At 47.6% G+C, this 15127-nt stretch overlaps 1 protein-coding gene across 4 annotated transcripts in view; it reads left to right on the top strand.

The window, feature by feature from the left end:
- ELAPOR1 (endosome-lysosome associated apoptosis and autophagy regulator 1) overlaps nt 1-15127 on the top strand; it is a 64197-nt gene that overhangs the window by 34273 nt on the left and 14797 nt on the right. For all 4 annotated transcript variants that reach the window (XM_078072643.1, XM_036109813.2, XM_036109811.2 and 1 more), the window contains 5 exons: nt 4363-4510; nt 5010-5090; nt 5668-5773; nt 5906-6055; nt 12014-12102. In XM_078072643.1, the coding sequence (XP_077928769.1) occupies nt 4363-4510; nt 5010-5090; nt 5668-5773; nt 5906-6055; nt 12014-12102 (574 nt within the window). The remainder of the gene's footprint in view (nt 1-4362; nt 4511-5009; nt 5091-5667; nt 5774-5905; nt 6056-12013; nt 12103-15127) is intronic.

The raw sequence follows: 15127 nt of genomic DNA, 5'->3' as shown, positions 1-15127 counted from the left end.
CCAAACCCCTTGAAACCCCGGGGACCTGAAAATTTTCCAGCTCAGAAAGCGATCTTTTCAGTACTTGAAAAGCTCAGCCCCAGGTTCTGTGGGAACTGGTGAGCTATCCTTATCATATCTTTGGATTTTTAATTCCGGGGACAGAAATTAAAGGATGCGCCTTTTATGTGTCAGGCACTGTTCTGGATGCTTTCTCTATATTACTTTCTATAGTCCTCTCAAGAACCCTCTGCAGTTGGTATTATTGTTCCCTTTACACAAATGAGGAACTGGAGGCTCAGAGAGGTTAAGTGACTTGTCCTTTTTTACCCAGCTTAGAACCAGTGATACTGGAATTCAGACCCAGTCCCAAGCTTTCTACTGCCCTGTGCCGACACTCTCAAATAACATGTAGCGTACGCAAGGCAATGCTGGGTTCTTACGGAGGAATTGTGAAGGGATGCACAGATGGAAAAGACAGTCACCCACTGCTCCTTGTTAAATATTGACAAAGAAGATGAGAGAAGGGCCACCTGGGTGCCTCAGTATTAAGCATCTGACTCTTGATTTCAGCTCAGGTCACGATCTCAGGGTTGTGAGACTGAGCCCCACGTCGGGCTCTGAGCTCAGCATGGAGCCTGCTTAAGATCCTCTCTCTCCCTCTGCCCCTCCCCCTTTAAAAAAAAAAAAAAGAGGAAGATGGGAGAAAAGTATATGAAAGTTGCTCTTATACCCAAGCAATCAAAAGGATAAAAAGAAGTTAATAATTGTTTACACTTGTATTACACTTGGAGTTCTAAAACTGGGACCAATGTCTCCCATTCCTACACTTAAATAGAAGTACCATTATTGAGAAGAAAAAAAAGGAAGCACCATTATCAGAGCCAGGCAGCAGGCATTTTATGGTCCAATTTTAAAGTCACTTTAGAGTTTAATATTATGTGTCAAAATCATTGGCATGACCAGGTTGTCAGCAGATATAAAGCCAGAGAGGATTAAAGCTGAAAGGGGACCCATTTGCTTCCTAATAGAGAATGTGATTGACCTCAAACAAGGTGCAGGCCTGGCTCACTCAGTCAATTCTTACCCACACGAAGAAAGGGTTTCTCTCTCTCTGGGGACCTCCCTGAGAGTCCAGAAATCATTACCACTCAGCAAGACAGGATGTGGGCCGGTTAATAACAACTGTGTTTCCATAGCACAGAGGGCTTCAGGGCCTGGATCTTAAGGCAGCCTGAGACATCCCCGGGAGTGGGGGGAAAAAGATGTTTCTCCTCTGTAGAAACAGAGAGGGAATGCGCACCTAGAGAGGCTTTGTGATTTCCCCACTGCCCTCAGAAAGGCGGGAGTGGGGCTAGTACCAAGGTACCGAGGGCCTGGCTTTCTTGCTCAACTGTGTGTTTACCTGAATCCATGCCCCCTGCCTCCAACCTGACCGGAGCCCGCCTCCTGCCTGTTCTGCCTCTGGTACCCAGCCTTCTCTTCTGGCCAACTCCGGCTTCACCCTCAGCTCTCTGCCTAAATGTCACTTCCGGGGAGATGCCGGCCCTGGCCCCATAGATTCCCATTACATACACACTCTTGCACCATCTTATGTTTCTCTTTATGGCACTTATCAGACTAATTACTATGTGATTAGTTGTGTGATTAGTTAAGTGTCCTAATCACTTCGGTGCCTCAATTTCTTCATCCTAAAAAAAAAAAAAAAGTGATAAACACGGTATTCTTCTTATAGGTTGTGGTAAGGATTAAATGAAATGATCCGTGTGAAGAATTTGGAGCAATGCCTGGCTAGAAATCAATCAACACATGTTGTTATTATTGAATGTGAAATGATCTTCACCGGAGACAGCTCTGACAAAACCCAGAATCATGATGCCTTGTGCAAATGTAGCCCACTTATGGCATCCTTTTGATTATTCATCTCACTTTGGGAGTTATTTATAGATAATGCCATGAAGCACATCAGCATTAAGTGTTGTCTCTTAACAGGAGAAACCAATACCATTAGGTTAGTTGGGGTGTCTGGGATGAGCTTGGTTTAGGCATTTTGGATATGCTTCCATTTGAGAATAACACTATTGAAGAACTGAAGTACATGTTATCATTCTAACACACGCAGGGGGAAACCAGTGGACTAACTGGAGGTCCCCTTCACTGGCCATTGTTAATAATTGCCTGGGCTCACAGAGTCTGTCAGCCAGCCAGGAGGACAGACAATAAGAAGAATTAAATAAATTAAAGAGGGATTAGAATATGATCGGAGGAGGAAGCCGGATTGCAAATAAACTAAAGAAAAGATGCTGAACCTCACTAATAATCAGGAAAATAAGATTTAAAGCCCGAGGAGCTGCTCTCTCCTACCATATCACATTGGCAAAAACTTTACAGTCTGACTATTCCAAATTTGGGAGCATGTGGAGCAACAGGAACTCTCTCACCTGCCAGTGGGCGTATATCGGTAGGAACCACTTTGGAGAACAGTGTGGCAGGAGCTGGTAAAGTTGGAGGTTCACATGCCCTCTAACCCAGCATCCCCCTCAGACATGCATACAAGGAGAGGAACAAGAATGTTTCGAACAGGAGTGTGTACAATAGCAAAAAAAAATGGAAACAATCTAAAAGTCGATCAGTGAGTAATAGGTAAATAAATATGGTAGGCAAAATTAGATAGTAGCAAAAATGAAGAAAGAGCTTCACGTGCGGATATGGATGAATCCCACAATCATTATATTGAAACAAACAAAAAGAGCAAGTTTCAGAACACATAAGTATGATGCCATTTACATGGGGTTTAAAAACATGCAAAAGCACGATCATAGAACATATTGTTTAGAAATAGCTGTATAATTAGTAAAGGGTAAAGAACCACGTGGAGATGATAAGCACCATATTCCAGAAAGTGGTTACTTGGCTGAAAGGAGCAGGTGGTAGTCAAGGGCTTGAGATTCACCGGGTGTACACCAAGGCTTCTGCTGTATTGTATTTCTTTCTCTTTTTTTTTCAAAGATTTTATTTATTTATTTGACAGAGAGAGCACAAGCAGGGGGAGAGGAGCAGAGGGAGGAGCGGAGGGAGAGGGAGAAGCAGGCTCCCTGCCTCCCCCCAGGCGCCCCCTCTGTATTGTATTTCTTAAGCACAGTGGTGGTCTTTAATCTTTCATAGTATGTATAAGTGAAGTAAAAAAAAGCTGTGGCTATGAGCAGAGAATCGGTGAGAGCTCAGGGTGCACATAGCAGAGGTCGGTAGAGTCAAGGAGGACTTCTCAAATGAGGTGACATTTATTCTAAGACACGAGTAGGAATTAAACAGAGAGAGGGAGGGGCTCCTGAGTGGCTCAGTCGGTTAAGCGTCTGACTCTTGCTTTCGGCTCAGGTCATGATCTCAGGGTCCTGAGATCGAGCTCCATGTGGGGCTCTGCGCTAGCTGTGGAGACTGCTTAAGTTACTCTCTCTCCCTCTCCCTCTGCCACTCCTCCTCCAATACATAAATAAATAAATAAACAAACAAAGGAAGAAATGCTGGCGTGCTGGAGTCTAGAGAGTGGGTGAGGATTTGTGCCCTGTTCTGAGGGCAGCAGGGAAGTGGCATGGTCAGATTTTTGTTCTGGAGGACCTCTGCAGCCGCAGTGTGGAGGAGGGATTGCAGGCGGCAGGACTGGATACAGGGAGGCGAGATAGGGGCTGGTTCAGAGCTGGGCGGTGGGGGGTGCAAGGAAGAGGGAGAGCCCGGGGCAGGGTTGGACCAAGTTGAAAGATATTTAGAAAATGAAATCACAAGACTAGATTGATTGTCTCTGAGGTGCTCTGGCCTTCCTTCTTCCCAGTTACCAGTTACATGCAGCATCTAAAAGTGGGCACTTCCAGAAAAACAGGTGGGCTAGACTGGATGGACTCTTGGGTTCTGAAGACCAGCAGAGTCTGCTGACTTTCTCTGACGGCTCTGGAGTTAGGCAGACCTGGGTTTGAATCTCAGCCCTGCCACTTGCTGGCTGTGGGACATCAGGCAAGGCATCCACCTAGCCTCAGTTTCATCATCCATTAAATGGGAAAGAAAAGAAGTCATGAATACAAAACATGTAGTTCAGTACCTGGGAGATAGTAAGCAACCAATAAACGTTACCCAGCTCCCCCTCACAACACCTGTCATCTATCTTCTGGATGGTTCTGTATAATGTGGGGGCGCACCTACCTGTCTTCCTTGTGTCAGCTGTATCTCCAGGCTCCTTGATCTGGAGGTCATTCTTGTTCATGTCTAAATTCCCATTTGTGAATCACAAGTCTGGAGTTCCTCAGAGACCCAGCAGGACATGAGACCTGCACTTTGCACAAAGCACGGCGGGCCGTGCCCCTACCAGTGAACTTGGCTCCTGTTCCCTCACAGGTCCAAGTGGGTTCCCCTGGGTGACTACATCTCCTCCAACACGGACGAATGCACAGCCACGCTGATGTACGCCGTCAACCTAAAGCAGTCCGGCACGGTCAGCTTCGAGTACTACTACCCAGACTCCAGCATCATCTTTGAGTTTTTTGTAAGCCCCTGGCCACGGGGGAGGATGGGAGGTAAAGACTCTCCAAGGCTCAGATGCATTGACAGGAATCACAAGCATATTTCTGGTTGGGGATTTTCCTCAGTGGTCTTCCCTCTGGAGAGAAACTGTGGACAAAATGAGCTGAGACTTCCAGAGGCGAGGAGAAAGGCAGAAGGTGGGGGGCCTCTGAAAGGGAAGAGTAGGGTCCAGGAGACCCCAGGCGTTCTGCCCGCACAGACATGAAAACAGCATGTAAAGGCTTCTGAGTTACAAGTTCCCTCTTTGGTGTTGATGCCCTGATGTTTTGTGTGTAACTAGCTCCCGCCCTACTTCAAGGCTCATGTGTTCTGAGCTCAGTCCCTAAAGGAAACTGGCAGCTTTTCTCCCATAAGAAGGGCCCTCTGGATGGCCGTGACAGCATGGCAGGGCGGGGGGTGGTGGTAAGGAAACCATTTTCTTGGAAAGCTGAGACTCTCTTCCCAAACTCCTGCCTCCTCAGGTTCAGAATGACCAATGCCAGCCCAATGTAGATGACTCCAGGTGGATGAAAACCACAGAGAAAGGATGGGAATTCCACAGTGTGAGTATTGTACCAGCCTCCCCGGAGCCTTTCCTGGGGATACCAGCAAAGGGGCCATGGGCTTTTCCTCCAAGGAGAGCTTCTTCCCAGTCTGGAATCCCACCCCTCTGTCCCTAAAGGGCAGGCATCTGACCTGAGGAGGATGCCATAGTTTCTGTCCTCTTGAGTTGACAGAGTATGGGTGTGAGATGACTTGCACCCATGACCTGACCCCAAGGATCAGCAGCTTGCCAGCTCTAAGGGCCAGGTCTTCTGGGGATCGGGTGTGGATACAAAGAACCAGAGAAGAATGAGGGAACTCCACTCACCCCTCCTGTCAGTACCTTCAGGCTTCCTTGTGGGTCTCACCTTGGAGATACTTGCGGTATATGTGGGTGAGGGAGGGCCACAAGAGGGTGGTAAGAGGAGGCTTCAAAGCAGAGAGGAGCTAAGCTGAGCTGGGAGAAAGGGCAAAGCTGAGGAAGTCCAGGGAGGGGATCAGAAAAGGTGCAGCCCTGCAGAGGGTAAAGGGGACGGGTCCCCACCAGAGGCTAATGTGATGGATTAGGGATCTCTGTCTTCCTGGTTGTGGCATTAGGTCGAGCTAAACCGAGGCAATAATGTCCTCTATTGGAGAACCACAGCCTTCTCAGTGTGGTCCAAAGTCTCCAAGCCTGTGCTGGTGAGAAACATCGCCATAACAGGTACCGACAGGGGGGCGGGGCCTGGGGTCTGTTGCTGACTTCCTGACTCTGCGGGCACGGTGGGGGTCAGCCCCCAGGGGACTCAGTCTCCAGGCTCAACCCTTGATTTTCCATGCTGTTCTTCCTCCCTAGGGGTGGCCTACACTTCAGAATGTTTCCCCTGCAAACCTGGCACATATGCAGACAAACAGGGCTCTTCTTCTTGTGAACTTTGCCCAGCCAACTCCTATTCAAATAAGGGGGAAACTTCCTGCCACCAGTGTGACCCTGACAAATACTCAGGTGATGTTTCTGAGGGCGGATAGAATTTGGTGGTGGGGGGGGTACCAACAAACACGGGGAGAAACAGGAAGGAGAACCATCCTTCTGGCCACTCCTGCTTTCTGGACGCTGGAAGCACCCTGCTGATCTATACTCCACCGATCACTCTGGAAGCAAAAATGAGATCGTTCAGCAAGTAATTAGTGAGCCTCTACTATCTGCCAGGTCTTATTCCAGGTGCTTGGACTACATCAGCGAACAAAATAGACAAAGTTCGCTATCTTCATGGAATTTACATTCTGGTGGTGGAGGGGGGGGTGGGACAGACAATAAACAGTAACGATAATAAATATATAATAAATTATAGTATGGTAGACAGTAAAATGTGCAGGGTGCTGTGGCAAAAAGAAAAAGTAGCTCAGGGGTAGAGGGATTAGGAAAGCTAGGGAAAGGGGTTGCAATTTTTTTTTTTCCCCTAAGCAGTGAAATTTGTAAAAATGAAACCTTATATAAGATTATAATTATAAATAATAGATACAGTAAATAAAAGGTATACATTTATATAGTTTAATTCATAACAATTATTATCAAAGTTAGGTTAGAAGAGCCATGAGCCTGTATCGATGAGTAAAATACTTTTTTAAAGATTTCATTTATTTATTATTTGAGAGAGAGTTGGCATGGGGGGAAAACAGAGGAAGAGGGACAAGAATACTCCTCTGCGGTGCAGAGGCAAAAGCCGGGCTCGATGCCACAACCCTGAGATTATGACCCGAGTCAAAACCAAGAGGCAGACGCTTAACCAACTGAGCCACCCAGGCGCCCCGACGAGCAAAACATTTTGCTAGCAAAGACTAAAGCTGGAAGTTACAATCTTTTATCAGCCTGATCATCCACTGAATTCAAAGAAGGCCTTTTCAGGAAATCCAGGGTTCCTTGGAACATAGTATAAAAGCCAGTGTTCTGGGGCCACCCCTCCTTGCATGCTCTCGCGCCCGTGCTCTCTCTCTCTTTCTCTAAACAAACAAACCAACAAACCAACAAACCAGCGCTCTGAGGGAAAATAAGGGGACAGGTGTAGCAGCCTGTGGCTACAGTCTCTGAAGAGCTTCCTAAAGCATCCCAACTTAAGAAACAGAACCTGGTCATTTGAGGGAGTCCTGGGGCAGCAGGGCTCTGATGTAAATTGGGCAGTCCCCCCAGAGGACCCTCTGCCCCGGCAGCCCATAACTATTCCATTTTTCCTTTCTTACACAGAACCACATACACACCCCAGCTCAAGGCTCTCCCTCAAGCAGACCCTCAAATCTGTCCACAGACACACCTGTCCTTCACGCAGGCGTTACACGATGTGTTTGCTCGGCCAAGACCAGCCACTGACCCTGTGAACCGCTTATTTTTACACTACTTCTAAAACAAAAGTCCTATTTATCCACACAGATCTTGCCAAACGAGTATAGTTTTCAGCAAGAACAGGAACGTTTTGATCTTGAGGGAAATTTTTAATCTATAAGTCTAAATTCCTGTTTTTCCACTTGAAGTTCTTATTCTCCTTCCCTGCTCTATCAGTGAATGGCAGCCCTTGTTTGTCTTGTCTCCAGCTGCCTTTCCAGCCCAGCAGTTGTACAAGGGTTTGAGTGGCAAGGTGGTTCTAGAAAAACCACCTGGGAATGTTTTGATCAACTTTCTGTGTAAACTGATCGTTATCCAGAGAGCTGTTACGAAAGTGTTGGGTTGGGAGTCTGAGTTCTTGGAGTCTGTTCTCCTTCTGCCCCCCATTTCTCAATCCACCTCCTTTGTTGGAAAGTGAGTTTTCACCATGACTTGACTCTTCCAGAATACAGGGTCCATGGGAGACTGGGGAAATGCAGAGAGATTTGATCAGATCCTATGATGGAATGTGCATAAAGGGAGGGACAGAAGACCCTGTGAGCATTTAGTCATCCGTTTACGAATAAGTCCCGAGTGCCTGCCAGGTGCCAAGGCTTGGGCTTGGTGCTAGAGTTGGAGCTGGTGCCTGCCCTCCGGCTTAGGTCGGAAAGTGGGAATGTGGTTATAGGAGCACCTAAGTGTAATAACTGCATGGTGCAGCAGCTGCTGGGATAGGGGCTCTGAGCGTAGCGCACAGTAGAAGCAAAGAGGGACGTGGTCAGTCCTCTATGGGGAGGGAGGAAAGGCTTCAGTGGCAGTGGTCTTGAAAGATGAGTTGGTGGTTTGATGGATATTCTGGAAAGAGTGTAGACAAAGCCAGAAGGCATGGGGATCTTGGAGAAACTCAGCATGGCAGGAGCTGACTTGGAGAGGACTAGCATCCAAGACTAAGAAGTGGGCAGGGAACAGACCACGGACCGGCCCTTCTGTGCCATTGCTAAACATTGGGGATTTGATCCTGTCAGCAGTGGGGGCCGTTCAAGGATTTTAAGCTGGGGAGTCCAGAGATTTTGCAACAGGCGCCATTGCTGGTATCCACTGAGATGGAGCTAATAGGACTGCAGGTGTTAAGGACAAAGGCTTGACTAAAAGCACCTTTCTTATTGATACCTAAAATGTGATCGTTATGAAGAATCCTTTGTGCCACGTTCAATATCAGGGATTCATTTCCTAGTACAATAACATGGGGTTTAAGAGCACGGACTCCAGAACTAAACTACTAAGGTTCAGATCCCTGCTCCACCACTTACTAGCTCTGCCACCTTGGGCAAGTCACTTGTCTGTGCCTCAGTTTCCTCATCTTAAAAAGGGAATGGCAATAATCATATCTACCTCATAGTGTTGTTGTGCAGATCAATTGACCACTACAGATAAAAGATTTAGAACAGTGCCTGGCATGTAGTAAGCACTAATTTTATCACAGCTGAACCTTGAACAGTACAGGGACAGTAACTTTTGACTCTCCAGAAACTTTACTAATGACCAGAAGCCTTACTGATAAACAATTGATCAATACACATTTTGTATGTTTTATGTATTATATACTGTATTCTTACAATAAAAGAAGCTGGAGAGAAGAAACTGTCATTAAGAAAATCATAAGAGAAAATACATTTATAGTACTGTATTGTGTATATATATATAGTATATATATATTGTATATATAATCCACATATAAATGGACCCTCCCTGTTCAAACCTGTGTTGTTCAAGGGTCAGCTGTGTTTATTTACGTTAAGGTTTGTTCTAGCTGTCCTCTCTTAATATGGAAGTACTCTTAGCATAGGTAACAGCAATAAGTCACTTGGATAATACTTTACAATTTACCAAACGTTTTCTCGCTTATTACTCACAGCGGAGTGCAGGAGTGAGCTCCCTGTTTATGAAAGAATAAAGGGCATCGCAGAGAGGTTGAGGGATTTGCCTGAGTCTGGGATGGTATCTGAGCTGGGCCAAGCATTCATTAGATGCTTCAGTCCTCAGGGGGAATGTTTTCCTTTGATGAAATGGATCTGAATGAGAGGACATTGTACACCTGGGGGTGGGGCGAAGTCCTGAAAGGAGGAGGAAGGCTCAGAGAGTGAAGCCCGAGCCCTCATGATAAACTTTATCTTCTTACAGTTTTGCCCCTGGGGCTGACGCTAGAGGAATCACTTTTCACTCCCTTGCCCCCAAACATCTAGGCAGATCTTTCAAACTTGACCAGTACCCAACTTCAACACCTTGATGAAACCTGAGCTAGGGAAGTGAGGTCCAGCTCAGCATTTGGGTTAATCATTTATTAAAACTATGTTAGCAATTGTCAAATATGTAAACAGCCGGACCACTTTTGCTGAAACCTGGAGCTAGGGTATCAGGTTGAGCAAATATTTGACAAGCAGGAAAGGTCCTTGTGCAAAATGTACTTTCTAACATGGAACTTGCAACTTGCTAGATCCTATATGCAGGGTTCTGGGAATTGGTGTGTTTTCAGCATCTCCTTCCAAATTCCTCCTGGCCCAGCTTGTCAAAAGCTGGAATCCCTGGATCCCTCTCTGCTGAATGAGGCCTTCTGCTTATTAACCAAGTCAATGAGCTGAGAAGACTCCCGCTCTTTCTCAGGCAGAAGCTCCCTCTTGCCCAGGCTAATAAGACGGGAACAGGAGAAGTGTGGGAACACGCAGTTGAGGGAGCTCCCCAGGGCAGGCCAACAAGCTGTAACTAGGAGATTCCCTGACCTAGGAACTTATTTGGTGCCTCGGAAGAAGAAAGGATCAGTTGAGAAATAAGTCTTAACTGGAAAGGAGAGAAAGAAACTTTCAATCCTTATTTAAAATCCCATGACAGGGGACGCTGGGTGGCTCAGTCGGTTGAGCATTGGACTCTTAACTTTGGCTCAGATCGTGATCTTGGGATCGTGAGGTCAGGCTCTGCGCTTAGTGGGCAGTCTACTTGAGATTCTCTCTTTCCCTGTCCCTCTGCCCCCTTCCCCTGCACTCTCTCTCTCTCTCAAATAAATAATCTTTTTTTAAAATCCCATGACAGTTACCAAATAAAAATAATTCCCACAAACACAGGTAGTAATAGTGACCAGCATTTCCTGAGTCCCTACTTCCAATGCACCAGGGATGTGCTGGCTCCGGTAAGGTAGATACTATTATTCCTGCTCTACGGATGAGAGCACTACGGTTCAGAGAGGTTCAGTAACTTGCCTAAAGTGACACAGCTGCTAAGTGAAGCGGGATCCAAACCCAGATCTGTCTGCCTTAAAATCTCATTCCCCTCTCTCACATGGCCTGTCAGGTAATCTATGGAGAGAGGAGGGTGTGCTCGTATCTGATGCCTGCCTGCAGGTGACACAGCAGTCACCTTAGAGATGGCGGTGACAGTAGTAGTGATGGTACTGCACTGGTACTCTACACAGCAGTGGTTTTCATCCTGGAGAAAATAAATTCCCTGGTAATTTTAAGAAATTTATTTGCATATAGGACGCCGGGGTGGCTCAGTCGGTTAAGCGTCTGCCTTCAGCTCAGGTCATGATCCCAGGGTCCTGGGATCGAGCCCCACGTCGGGTGCCCTGCTCAGCGGGGAGCCTGCTTCTCCCTCTCCCTATTCTACTCCCCCTGCTTGTGCGCGTGCATGCGCTCTCTCTCTGACAAATAAAATCATAAAAAATAAACAAACACTACTTTAAAAAATTTATTTGCACAAATTGTGTATATTTTCTGGATAGAGGAAACAGGTCTTTTTTCAAGTTCTCAAAATGTTTGTAATTCCAAAAAGGTGAAGTCCATTGCTTTAAAGAGGGATACGCTGAAATAGTTCTTGCCATCCAGGCATTCATAGGGTTAAAGCAGAGCTAACATACACAGAGTAGAATAAATATAATGATAGTTGATACCTTTTTTATTAGGAACAGGTCAAGGGTTAGAGATAGTAGCAGGATGCTTGGGGGTGGGGAAAGTGGAAAGAACTCTATGTCTTAAGTGGAGTCAGAGGAAATTACGACCTCATTTGTGGAGGATGGGTGCACGGAGAAGGGGGAATTCCAAAGGTGGAAGGCCTTCATTGGAGGCAGATATTAAGAGAAGATGCAGAGAAGGAATTGCAATAAAAGTATGAAGGCACTGTCCCAAGCTTTCCTATGTTTTGCTTTAATCCTTCAAGAGTAGAAAAACCACCTACTCAGTCAGGATTCCGAAGCACCTGGAAGGTGGCGGGTTTCAAGAACTTGTGTTGGTGGTGGTTAGCCTGCAAGATCCTCATTCCAGCTGCCCGCCCTCCTCACTGACCCGCTGGCCGGTCCCCTTCCTTATGCCCTGCCCCACAGTGTGGGACCAGTGGCTTCTCCTAGCACCAGGGAGAGGTGCAAAGGGGATATGTGAGCGGGGCCTTAGGGACTGGAAGCGAAGCAGAGGGAACGGCGGGCGTGCTGGATTTTCTACTTCCCCCAATACCTGTGTTGTGCTGTAGCCCAGGGTCTTGGGGGTCCTAGGGTCATGAGCAAGTGGTCAAGAGCTCTGCTCTCTTATGTAACTTCACCTACTTGTCCTTACGTTTGCAATTTAGAAAAGGGATCGTCCTCCTGCAAAGTGCGCCCAGCCTGCACCGACAAAGATTACTTCTATACTCACACAGCCTGTGATGGCAACGGAGAGGTGGGTGGCACGGTCTGGGAGCCCCTTTGCCCGCTCCTTGGGCTTTACCACATTTGGAGTTCCAGAGGTCAGTGGGGCCAGCACCGGAGAAAACCCCACAGACCTCCACAGTGACCCCCGGGGGGGGCGGGGGGGGGGGCGAAACGAGATGGCCTCATTCATTTTCAGGTCAGAAACTGGTTTTGCCACATTTGTTCCGCTGCTTATTCACATGTGCTCTGTTGCAAAAAGCCATTGCGTTTTCTTTTGCTTGGTTTCTTCTGTTCGCTTAGCCCCTCTGGGCCATGACTGCCTGTCCATGCCCACTTATTTCCTCATGGAACTCATCAGACCTGTCCCCTTGGCGCTGCTTCTGCCGGCTGGCCGAGGGAATTATTCCTACTTCCTGGCTCACTAGAGAATGGGCTGATTGTTCGGTCTCTGCTGGTTCCTTCTTTCCCCCAGGCTTTCTGCCTCAGAAAGACTTTCCTTTGTAGTCTGCATCACCTCTGAGTCAGCAGGCGTGATTTGAGTATGAATGCTGTGCCAGGCCTTGTGAGGTGAGGAAGGCTCCTGCCCTCGGGGAGCTCACAGTCCTGCCAGGGAAGGTGAGGGACAAGAACAGGAGGAGGATGTGCAGGGGACTGAGGGAAACCGGGAGAGGAGTGACCAGGACTGGGGGCCAGGGAAGGCCTTTCAGAGGAGGCCATGTGTTCATTTCAACAGTCAGTGACGGTGCCAGGCACCCCGCATAGAGCAGTTAACCAAACGGGGAGAACATCTACTTTCATGGAGCTTAATTCTTGCTGGAGAGCAAGTGGAAAGAGAGACAACAGGTAAACCACAAATTAGAGTATATCAGATGGCAGGAAGTGGAAGCAAAACATTAAAAAAGGATCAGGAGACAGAATGACAGAGGGTGGCGATGCTATTTTAGAGAGGGTTGGAATGACATTTGAGGACGGAACACTTGAACAGAGACCCGAGTGAGACGAGTGGCGGCCACAGGGCTTTCCAGGCAGAGCGCACAGCAGGTGTGGAGGAGGGCAACTGGTGCCCAGCGGATTCGAGGAACAGCAGAAAGTGAGCTGGGATGGCTCTGGGGCACAAGCGGAGGGATTTGTCTTAGATCACACATTATGGATGAATTGTCTGTATCCCTAAACCACAGCCTCTCAGGAAGGTAGGAGTTGGGAAATCTGCATTCGGCATTAAGCATAGGCTTGGCTATTAGGATGCATAAGCGTTTGCTGGTTGGACGGCTGGATGAATTCTCCTTTTGCCAAATAAGCATGGGATAAAGTCCGGTCCTTAGCAGTGATTGTTTTTCATAATCATCTCTTACTCCCCACCTTCCCCCACCCCTCTCCCCCAGCAGCCGAGGGAGAACGGCTACACATCTCATCATTTTTACCTTAGACTTAGCCATGCAGTGTCTGGGGTTCAGTATGACCTTGTAAAAATTATCTTCATTTTCGTGGCAGCAGTTGACTCACTAATTAAATGGGGACACTTAATCCTGCTCCTCTTCTCCCCCCTCGGCATAACACGTGGCTGAATGTGTCTGTCTTTGCTTCCTTCTGCACCAGTCTTTCCCCTTCCCCTCCCAGGCTCTGGCCAAGGCCCTCTAGATCCGTAGTGAGCTCCGCTGCCTGCCAGCCTGGATGTCTGCCCTTCCCTGAACAGCCTGGAGCCTCTGGATGCTCAGTAGGGCCAGAGCCAGGGCTCCGCCTTGCAGCCCAGCCGAGGCTCAGGGGAGGAGCCCTGAAGCGGGAGTGCACATGAATATGCATTCATCAGGAATGCCTTCCAGAACTCTCATGATCTGTGCCTCACGCCTGCACTGATTCCGCTCAGTCTCATGATTTCACTTTGTCTTCTAAACTGTATTTTTAAATCAAGGGACGTAACTCGAGCCAACTCCCATGATTGCCCTTGTGGCTTTTGCTGTGCCTTAGTGGTTCCCCAGGGACCAGGTTGGCCGGTTCACTGGGGCTGCTGCATGTGCTGCTCCAAGAGATGGCGCAAGTCAGTCTTCCTGCTCCCCAGACCCTTCTTGCCACGAGACTCAAGGGGACAAGCTGGGCAAGAGCGCCCAGGTTACAGCACAAGCCCGGGGCTCTGGTCATTGGCTGCTCTTCACAGGGAGGAATCTCTTCATGGCAGAGCTGCAGGGAGGGGAGCCCCAGGACCCAAGGCAGCACAGACTCCTCTTAAGACTTGTCATTTCTTATGCTGAGTAAAATGGACAGATGCCTTATTCATCCACCTTTTCACACGCATGGCAGCGCTGCCCAGATCGTCATCCCTCCAATGTAAAACACTCTTGGGGATTACACCTTTCATCTCTGACTTGGCCCAAGGTCCACACAGGAGATTTGCACCTGCTGAACCAGGAGTGTCCCGCAGGTCATTCCTTCCATATCCAATACCTCCATCAAAAGAGTAGGGACTGCCCTAGAGAGTGACAGACACAATGTTTCCCTTGTCCACTGATCTGACGGCTGACCGCTCCTCTTCCCATTTTCCCCCAGCTTCATTGAGGTATAACTGACATACAACTTTGTGTAAGTTTAAGGTATACGGTGTATTCATTTGATATATATTGCAAAATGATGACCACTGTAGCATTAATTAACACCTCCACGATATCACATAATTACCCTTTTTTTTTCTGGTGGTGAAAACATTTAAGATTGACTCTCTTAGCAACTCTCAAATATATACAGTAGTACAGTACTATTAACTGGAACCACCTCGATGCACGTTAGATCCCCAGAACTTATTGGTCTTATAACTGGAAGTTTGTACCCTTTGGCCAGCATTGTCCCTTTTGCCTTGATGTCCCAGAGAACACGGTGTCCATCTGCCCACACGGATCGTTCTTACGCGATTGTTGCCCTTGCTAGATGGTGAGCTCCTTAAGGGAAGGAGCCACATCTCAGTCATCGCTAAGCCCCCAGCTCTGGCACACAGATGTAGTAGGCTTTCTATAAATGTCTACTGAATAAATGAAAAAGCAAAGAAAATACTTGGAAGACAAATG

Source organism: Halichoerus grypus, chromosome 5 (assembly GCF_964656455.1).
Source record: "Halichoerus grypus chromosome 5, mHalGry1.hap1.1, whole genome shotgun sequence".
Classification (NCBI taxonomy): domain Eukaryota; kingdom Metazoa; phylum Chordata; class Mammalia; order Carnivora; family Phocidae; genus Halichoerus; species Halichoerus grypus.
The sequence above is the reverse complement of the archived record's forward strand: the minus strand, read 5'-3'. Positions and strand labels throughout refer to the sequence as shown.